We start from the raw sequence: 9,950 nt of genomic DNA, 5'->3' as shown, positions 1-9,950 counted from the left end.
ATATACTATGCACGACAACTTTGGTAGAGATGACGAGTTCGCATCATACAGAAAGACCAACCATGTTTCTCCGAATATCTTGAATCATGATACTTATGACTTCATCTCTACTACTTATAAGAAGTACATTTTTTCGTTTGACTATTTCCTGACTTGAGAGGTAAGGTATGTTTTACCCACTAGAGTTGCTAAAATTGGAAGCATGTCTGCAGTTTTTTTCTTTCTAAACCGGCATTTGTTGGCCTTTTTTTGCCACTGTTATTCTTACAAGTGGTAGCATACGCATGTTGAAGACCATTTCCAAATTATTTATCTTCATATCATTATTACTACAAACTGAGAGAATATTTGTTATATTGTCAAAATTTTAGAATGTCGACCCTTAAAGAAATGTGTAGTACTCAAGTAACTGTTCCAAGTTGTTGTATTAATGCTTTTGTCCAGTGAATAACAAGTATAATTATGCAATTTATCACTGTAATTTTTATTTGGTTTACATGTTCTATTTTCATAATAAAGTAAGTCACTTTTCTTGCTTCTAGAAATTACGACACTTGTGTGCAATAGTAGAATTGGATTGTCCAACTAGCATTTTTTTTGTCTTATTGCACAGCTGATTATATGCAGTCAAGACATCTCTACACTTCTTTATCTGACAATGGCTTCCTCTTTTCAACAAACCATAGAGGTCTCTTCCCACTATTGAGGTTGACACTCAATTGTAATAATAATTCTTGACTGGAGTTTGTTGGCAGTGAAACGGTTCCTTAGCTTGTCCTAAGTGACATTTTCATGTGTGATTATACTTGCATAAATGTGTGCATATGAAGAATCATGATAAATCTTTTAAATAATTTTGAGTTTTATACATTGGGAACACTGGGTGGTCTTTTAATATAGGAGACATGTTGATTAAGGAGAAATGATATTTCAAATTGTTTGTACGAGTAAAGAATAAGAGATTGTGTATTTTATAGGAAAAATTCAAATTTATGAATAAGTTGTTTTGTACTAAGTTTAGTATAGTGTGTTAATTTAAATAGACTCGTATTACACATGCACACTTATTAGTTCAAATAGACGTGAGTTGTACGTGCACACTTATAATTTTTGAAGACGAAAAACCACGCGTCCGCCAGAAGCATCGGAACAGCGAACCACTCCAGCGATCCTGATCCTACATGGTGTTGGCTCTCCGCCGAGATTCGTGCGACGGAAGGGAGAACGTTCGCTGGGGTTAGCCCGGTGGCGAACGGTCGCCAGATAACATTTTCCTTTATTTTTTGATCAAAATTCCTCTTGCTATTGCAGATGCAACCCTTCTCGAACTCGAAAGAGAACCATCTCTGAAATCCGAACACATACTCCTCCAGAATGTTCCCTTCTACCTCTGCCACGGCCTCCCGTCTCCTCGTCCCCGCCGCCTCTCGCCGCGCCATGGCCGCTGCCGCCTCCGCCAACCCGCCGCACCCGCAGCAATCGCCCCCCAAGGCGGTGCGGGTCGTGGTGAAGGGCCGCGTGCAGGGCGTCTTCTTCCGCGACTGGACGGTGGAGACGGCCCGCGCGCTCGGGCTCGCCGGCTGGGTCCGCAACCGCCACGACGGCACCGTGGAGGCCCTCCTGTCCGGCGAACCCGCCAGGGTCGACGAGATGGTCTCCCGGCGCCTTCCCGTAGGGCCTCCCGCCGCCGCCGTCACCGCGGTGCTGCCTTCCCCAGCCGATCCGCTCGACCCTTCCGAGGGCTTCCACCGCAAGCCGACCGCCTGACGACGGCTGGTTCTTGTCATTGACATGGTAATACTACCTCTGAATATTTCGCTTTCAATGATTTTTAGCATGCTATTGAGCGAGATGTCAGCTTATTGAATCGAACGGTAGGACTGTGAGTTGTCGAGTTTGTTTCCATTCAGTTAGATTCAATACACGGTTTGTTTGTGTGTAAGCCCATATCAAAGAGGGGGGTAGAAATTTTATTTTAAGGGATTAGTAGAAATAACCAAACAAAATAGTAAAATTGTATACCGAATGTGTTCTTCCATTCTCTGCCATTCATATGCCTGATGATCTACCAAAATAACTTCTCCCCTGATATAGATTATCAAGCGAATCTCTTATCACCCAGTCTGTCGAATAGTTCATATAATTCAGGGCAAGGAAAATAAATGTGTACTCCCTCCGTCCACGAATAAGTGTACATATAGAAATTTTAGAACATATTATGGAGTGGAGAAAAATTGCATTGGGAAGGTGCAAACCATCATCTCTCTATTCTTTAATTACCCCACCTCCAATGAGCTAAGTCCATGTAGAAAGTGAGGAGACCACATGTTGGATATTATTGGTCTTGATTATCGTATGATGAGAGAGAATCATTTTTTTTCTACTTTAAAATGCATTAGAAAGTCTTGGTACACTCTTTTTTGGATAAATTTTGAATGCCAAACGTACACTTATTCGTGAACGGAGGGAGTACATGGCTTCTCTTGGTAAGAAACAAATGGCCAGATTTCATCAACGTTACCACTCATTGCCCGTCTATCCTGCAGATGTGCCAGTCGACTAGTACTACTCAATAGCCTCTCCTCTGCCCGGTCAGCCCAGCGCCCCAGCCTCCATTCAACGACCTCCAAGTGTCACCAACAAGGGAGCAAGGTCTCTATGACCTCCATTCCTGACGTATCTCCTCCCTCAATGGTTGATGATCATTGATGTCTACTGCTCCAACATCGCCTCGTTCTCTCCAAGCATCCGTGGTGTGGAGGATCCTTCCCCAAATCCCAATGGTTTAATCACTGGTGTTCATTACAGCGTTTAACTGTGGTTTGTTCATTATCTGGGTGTACTATGTCTTGGTACCTTATTCTGAAGAGCCGAAAGTCTAAAACCAAATATTCTTTAGAGCCTACTATGACCATGAGCAGCTTTGTGCTTGCTCAAAACCCTACCAAAGTTTTTGGATGACTGCTGCTGAACCGCCCAAGACTTTGTGTGTACTTGTCAGCTTCTTTTTTTAGTAGAGAAAAGGCATACACCCAACTTTATAAATAAAGTCACCAGGCAGAGTTTCACAAGCACGACAGCAATACCGCCCGCCTGGGCCAACAAGCACAAAGAAAACAAGAAGGCACTCCGGCCCGGGAAGTGCACACAGGCCAGCAACTAACAACAGGATAACAAGGCGCGCAGGCCAACAACCTACAGCAACCGCGGCAGACACACAACGATGATTAAGCACGGGCAGCAGGGACTTGCTGCATCAACGAGAAAGCAGAAGCCCGGACCTTGGAAATAAGCACCTCCGTTGCGTCCCGGTCAACCTCCTTAGTCACCGCGGCAGACACGCAACGAGTCAGCTTCTCTTGCCATGCATGCAGTTGTTGTGTAGTAGTGTATAGCGCTTGCATAATAATACAGCTTATGTTGTGCTGGATGAAAACGTTTTTGGGATTTGCAGTTGTATCGCTCAATTTGCCATGGAACACTTTCTGCCTGTGACTGATCTTCATACATATCACTTCAGTCTCCAAACATCTATTTACCCGCTTCTAGCTTGCTGAACCTGTACCTGCATATAGGTACATTCTTCTCTTTACTCAGTCATTCTCTTGCAGCTCCACCATGGACCTGTCGTTCCCCTCCCCTGTCTCGTGGAGCTTCAAGGAGTCGAACGTGGAGCGCGCGGCACACGTGACATAGTACACCAGGTTGATGACCTGCAGCAGAGTCGCGACCCAGTAGAGGTAGTCCAGCTTGCCCTGGTGGATGTTGTCCGGTTTACAAACCAGTCGTCATTTCTTGATAGGCTACGGGGCGTAGAGAGAAAAGAAAACGGTGATCTATGGTGGGAATTGCATCAAAAGAGTTTTGCTCGCCTCCATTCTTCTCTGTTCTTCGTCTCACCTCTTAAGTTAGACTTTGTAAATGTGCTGGCATTGGCGACATCCTTTCTTGACACCCCATTCCTCTTCCAGAGCAATCTGGAATTTGTGAGATTTTCCCCCTTTTCTTGGGTTGTTTCATCTGTATACACAAAATAAATAACAGAAAGGATATGTTTGCAAAAATAATTAGAATCATGAAAAGACACCAGTAAATTCAAGGAGTATGATATGTATTGGATATATCACCGTCCTGGTCTCGGTGTGCCTACTAGGGAGGCCATGGTGTTTGCTCATGGGCCGAGGGCTCTCAATCTAGTGGATTGTCATGTAGCATCAGGTCTTGTCTTGGCAGTTGGTGCTATCTAGCTTTTGTTATGGAGTGTGGTTTCAGTCTTCTGTATTTTCCTGATCTTTGCCTTCTTTCCCGGTTATCTGTCAATGAAGCAGCGGTTCACAACCTATTTTGAAATGTGAGTGCCCCTGATTTAGTGAATTCATGTTCTTGCCTCTTGGGATCGGCTGTTGTGGCTCTTTAAAACCTTCAAAGTTAGTCCAACTTGTGTAGGTTTTTCTCGTCCTATTTTTTAATCTAGAGGCACGGAAAAAAGTGAGGATGCAAAGGCGACTGGAGACCAAGACTTCATATATACGTTATTGATAATAAGGTGGAGGTGGATCTGCTAAATCATCGGGTAATATATCGATATTATATTTTATTTTGCAATTTCCCTTCTATTCCTAGTATCAGTTTACTTATTTTGTTCGAGTACATATAGCTCCAGTAGATCCTCTCTAGCAATAACAATTGAAGCAATATATGTTAATTTATTGCGCCATCATTGCTTTATAAATACAAACCGACCGCTGCTCTCAAAATGATGCCCGTGGCACAATCCCCAGGCGGAAAATTACCGTTCTGAAGGACAATCCCAAAAAACAAAACTATGGACTAAAATTTCTGGGATTATTTGGAGGTACCCTGAAAAGATGGACCAAATTAGTTGGTTGGTAGCTTCACAATGTCGGCATCTTAATAATCTGAATAAGAGTGCTCCTACTGTGCCATGTGAAAAACATGGCTTCTAGGCTACTATTAATGCACAACATGAATGATATGATACGTACAGTATAGATGGTTGAGAAATTGACTGGTCTCATGACCCCCACCACTCTTTTGCTATTTGGAGAATGTTTTTGTTTCGATATGCTACGATGTAGTGCAATAAACGTTGAAAGTTAGGGTCCCAAGAGGGCAAGAGGCCATGACAGTTACACAGTTGTCCTATGGTTTATTTTATAGCTCTTTGCAAATCTTTTTAAGCAACAATATAATGTTAACCCATTATAGCATCAACCCTGATCCCCATATGACGATCTCCCACAAGTTTCCTCCTCTAATAATCCTATATACACTACACCATCAGACAACCTGCTTCGTCATCTCTCATCACACTCTTCTCAAATTGCTATAAAATCTAGCTGCCAGCATCCTCCTCCATATTGTCAACGCCATGACACTAGCAGCTGCCTGCCTCCTAAAAGTTGCACAATGGCTTGCCGTTGCAGGCGAGCCACTTCGTGCCCTCTGGCCAATCCACCTACTCATGCCCATTGTTCTTCCAACTGTTGCAGCTACTGTCTACCTGGCATATCGCCCTATAGCCACATACCTTGTTGACTATGCTTGCTTCCGGCCTAGCCCCAACTGTCGATTCCCAAGGGCGGCCTTACTCGAGCATGCACATATGTCGACCTTCCTTGCCGATTCTACCATTAACTTCATAGCACGAGTTCTTGAGCACTCCGGTCTTAGTGATGAGACTTGTGTTCCACCGGCACTTTCTTACATTGAGCCATATTGTAGTCTGGATGAAGCCCGCGCCGAAGTAGAACTGGTCGTCTTCTCAGTGGTTGATGATCTACTGGCTAAGACGAGGATTGACCTTGATACGATTGACATTCTGGTCACTAACTGCAGTGTCTTTTCACCTGTTCCATCGATCGCCGACATGATTGTCAGCAGGTATAAGCTGCGAGGTGACCTTCGCGTCATCAACCTCTCGGGGATGGGTTGCAGTGCAACAGTAACTGCAGTTGGGCTTGCAAGGAACATCTTGGAGGTCATGCCTTTTGGATCGCAAGCGCTAGTGGTGTCAACGGAGACCATCGGACCCAACCACTATGCGGGTAACAACCGCTCCATGCAGTTGGTTAATATCTTGTTCCGCATGGGCGGTGCAGCCGTCCTGTTATCGAGTTCTAGGTCCAAGGCTAGGTTCCGCCTCACACATGTTGTGCGGACGATCACTGCTAGCGATGACAATGCCTACCGGTGCGTCTACCAAGAGGAAGATGACGAGGGAATCAAGGGCGCCAATCTGTCAAAGAACCTCATGGCTATTGCTGGAGACGCTCTCAAGGCCAACATCACGGCCATGGGGCCACTTGTCTTGCCTACATCAGAGCTGATCAAGTTTCTTCTTGTCTCCTTGGCGAGGAAGGTGTTCCTTGGGAGGAGGATAAGGCCTTACATTCCCAATTTCCGTACAGCGTTCAAACACTTCTGCATCCACGTTGGTGGACCAGCGGTGATCAGCTCGGTACAACGTGGCCTTAATCTATCCGATGAGCATGTCGAGCCTTCACGAATGACACTGCATCAATTCGGAAATCAGTCAAGTGCATCTGTGTGGTACGAGTTGGGATACATAGAAGCCAAGGGTCGAATGCTAAAAGGTAATAGGGTCTGGATGATTGGTTTCGGAGCTGGATATGAATGCAACTCCGCAGTGTGGGTGTGCATCCGTACATGTACATCTCACGGTGACCATGGGCCATGGGCTAGTTGCATCCATCGATACCCACTAGATGTGCAGAAATAAAGTTAACTTGACTATACTCTCACCAAGAAGATCACAGGCAACGCAAAGGTACAAAATTGAAACCATCCATTGCTATCGACCATCGCCAGTTTTCTGGATTGTTTCATTCTATTCTTTTTGTTATCATTAAGCAAGATGTGTAAGATAAATCGGATGGGCTAGCTTCTGCAGCTTGGCTTTCTTAAGCATCTGAAAACTTAGTTTGTAGGTGCATATTCTTATGTACACTAAATATGTATTCTCCAAATATTTTTCTTCAACTGCCAACTGTTTAACCAATAGTTGTTCAGATTATTTTGTTCATACACAAAAATTTAGTAGAATCCAGTTTCATATCATGAACTTTAACATCTCTCAAACAAACCAGCGTAATAAGATAAACAAATATCAAGAATTGATTGTGCTCTTACATTATACGATGCAAGATGAGGTTATTTACTTTTGTCTCTAGTGCAGATCATCCTCTTCACTGATGCTTGAGGACTGCCACAAAGGATATGCCACTACTTAAGAATGTGCCATCACAGACGATTTAGAAAATCCATCATATACATCTTCCCGGTGACATGGTTTATGTCATCACAACCTGGACATTTTGTAATAAAATAAGAGATGACTGAAAGGTTCATAATGTGAAATGGTTTGTGATTTGGTCTTTTTATAGACAGTTCGTGCTTGAGGAATGCCTATGATACTCTTTTTCATACTGTAATTTCTTTGTAACTTGGCTACGTTCAAGAAATGCTAGTCATACTCTCTTAAACAAATGGGATAACAAAAAAGTTGTATCATGTTTCTATAAATCGCAGAAATACTCATGTCTAATCTAATTCATTTATCACACTACCATATTCTTCACAAGCATCCATGTGAACAAAATAACTTGTTCGAGATTTATGAAACATTTACATCCATAACTGTAAGGAGCCAACTTCCATCATTTAGATTGAACTCACTATCTTGTACTAACTTGCTAAGCTCGATAACTCTAGTGAGCAAAAAACTCAGTTTGATTCGATTCGTTATAAGCTCAGCTGGGTCGGTTAACTCGACAAAAACATTAACACACTCTGTGGCAACTATATTGTGTACACAATATAGCCAGTGAGCGAACTAAGCATAACTCAGATGGATGGAATACTTTTTGTGGTGGAACCATCCCAACCAGGTTTCAGTCGTAGATTTGGCACGAGTTGTCACATTTTTCAGGTTTTATTCTAGGCCTTCTGACATTACTTTCTTAGTGGTATGGCGTGCCCCTTGACTACATGGCGTTTCTGATAACTTCATCAATCTTAGATGCGTCAACTCCGTCTCCTGAAAGTGCTTTACATGGCTGGATGTTCGTGCATGTATACAAACGTCTGCGTCTACATATACTATGTTTCTAGGAAACTAGCCCGATGATTTCTCTGATCCCCTCCCTTCCTTGTAAGGCCCACAGTAAAAGCAATGCTCTTGATTGCGTGATGTCATTGGAAACAAATTAGATGATACTCCACACGTTTCAGGAATAATTCGCAATATATTTTAATAAGTTTTGGTCATATGGAGCATGAATATTTGAAGCAATTATATAAGAACAAAAACTGAAAATACATATGCTTTATTGTGTTCGATAATTGTATAGTTAAAAATATTTATTAATGACAATATATTTCGTGAATCCACTACCTATCGTGTGTCCGTGTGTCCGGTCCGTTTCAACCCCACGATTTTAATCCTGAGCCTCACGTGCAGCCAAGAGACTAATTGCATTTACCTGCCTGCTTTGTAACTTACAACCAATTTTATTCACAAAAAAACCCCTGAAGCCTCTGACGCAAGACTCCCCAGATTGCTTCTCTGCGTCGTGCGCCGCCGCCGCCGCCGCTGTCGTGTGCCTCCGATATCTGTCGACTTGATCCTGACGTCTGCCGGCACCCACCAGATGCAGATGCAGGTACTGCCCCACACCAGTCTTGTACGTGCTCCTCTGCTCCCATGTCAACACGAACCTGGCAACCATCGCCCCATGCATGTTCCCCGATCAACCATCGCCCCATGCATGTTATTCCCCGATCTAGACCTATCTCTATAACTGGCAATACTTTTCTGCAGTGACAACAACGGATGAGCGACTAGCAAGTAGTACAACATCTCTTTCAACCAGCAACACGAGGGCATCAAAAGTTTGAGGTAAAACAGCACACAATTTCAGTCCTTGTGTATACACGTGTGTATGTAGGTTGAAAGGCTAATCATGTGGCCATGTGTGTGCAGCAATATGGATCCAATCAACAACGTTCAAATGCATATGAGCCATGGGGGATTTAATACACCCAAAAAGAATACAAACATGGCAGACATACCTCTCTTTGTAAGTTCAGTTTGCACTAACAACTGAAACTATGGATGAAGTGCTTATTATAGTTTATTCTTGACATTGCAGTCTTCGTCTTTTATACCTGAATGTGATGAGCAGTTGAAGCCTAAAGTGGGTATGACATTTAAAGGACTAGAGGCAATGGAGAAGTTCTACAAGGCATATGCACATGAATCAGGTTTTGGTGTTCGTATCGGACAGCAGAAAAAGATTGAGAATAAGGTGGTCCGGACTAAGCGTTTCATGTGTAATAGGGAAGGATTCAAGTCAAAAGATTGTAAGGAGATAGATGACCCCTTGAAGAAAATGCGTAAGCAGACAAATACGCTATGCGGTTGTGATGCCCATATCTTTGTTAGACTTTGTGGAGACAACACCTACAAGATAGACTCATGGGTTGAGCACCACATTCATGGTCTTGTATCGCCTAATAAGCGTCATTTGATTAGATCGAATTGCAGAGTTAGTGAGAGAGCAAAGAATACTTTATACACATGTCATAAGGCAAGCATTGGAACCTCCCAGGCATACAGGCTGCTGCAAGTCAGTGAGGGTGGAATTCCTTATGTTGGGTGCACAAAGAGGGACTTGCAGAATTACTACCAGGCTCTCAGGTATAAAATCAGAGACGCGGATGCTCAAATGTTTGTTGCCCAATTAGCTAGAAAGCAGGAAGTGAATTCAGCATTTTTCTATGATTTTGAAGTGAATGATGAAGGGAAGCTAGTGCGTGTGTTCTGGGCGGATGCCACAAGCAAGAAGAACTATAGTCACTATAGGCATGGACTTCTTAACATTAAGTGTGATGAACATTGAGGCGCC

The 9,950-nt window shown here is 43.3% G+C and overlaps 2 protein-coding genes across 5 annotated transcripts; both read left to right on the top strand.

The window, feature by feature from the left end:
* The first annotated feature begins 1,316 nt into the window (after window positions 1–1,316).
* On the top strand, window positions 1,317–7,424 carry LOC125520255 (acylphosphatase). 4 transcript variants are annotated; one of them, XR_007288586.1, is made up of 4 exons: window positions 1,318–1,794; window positions 2,547–4,351; window positions 4,447–4,573; window positions 7,220–7,424. XR_007288586.1 is itself a non-coding variant. In XM_048685122.1 (2 exons), exon 1 carries the CDS (start codon window positions 1,375–1,377, stop codon window positions 1,765–1,767), a length of 393 nt encoding a protein of 130 aa, XP_048541079.1. In that variant the 5' UTR covers window positions 1,319–1,374; the 3' UTR covers window positions 1,768–1,794; window positions 7,220–7,424. The 4 variants fall into 4 exon arrangements, 1 of the variants encoding a protein (XP_048541079.1); XR_007288585.1 differs by having other exon boundaries at window positions 4,433–4,573; XR_007288587.1 differs by lacking the exon at window positions 2,547–4,351 and having other exon boundaries at window positions 1,317–1,794.
* Window positions 5,363–7,424, top strand: LOC125520254 (3-ketoacyl-CoA synthase 6-like). Its single transcript, XM_048685121.1, has 2 exons — window positions 5,363–6,811; window positions 7,220–7,424. The coding sequence occupies exon 1, from the start codon at window positions 5,393–5,395 to the stop codon at window positions 6,761–6,763; it is 1,371 nt and encodes a 456-aa protein (XP_048541078.1). The 5' UTR covers window positions 5,363–5,392; the 3' UTR covers window positions 6,764–6,811; window positions 7,220–7,424.
* Window positions 7,425–9,950: the final 2,526 nt, after the last annotated feature.

Source organism: Triticum urartu, chromosome 7 (assembly GCF_003073215.2).
Source record: "Triticum urartu cultivar G1812 chromosome 7, Tu2.1, whole genome shotgun sequence".
NCBI classification, from domain to species: Eukaryota; Viridiplantae; Streptophyta; class Magnoliopsida; order Poales; family Poaceae; genus Triticum; species Triticum urartu.
Note: the sequence above shows the minus strand (reverse complement) of the source record. Positions and strands in the feature narration are given on the sequence as shown.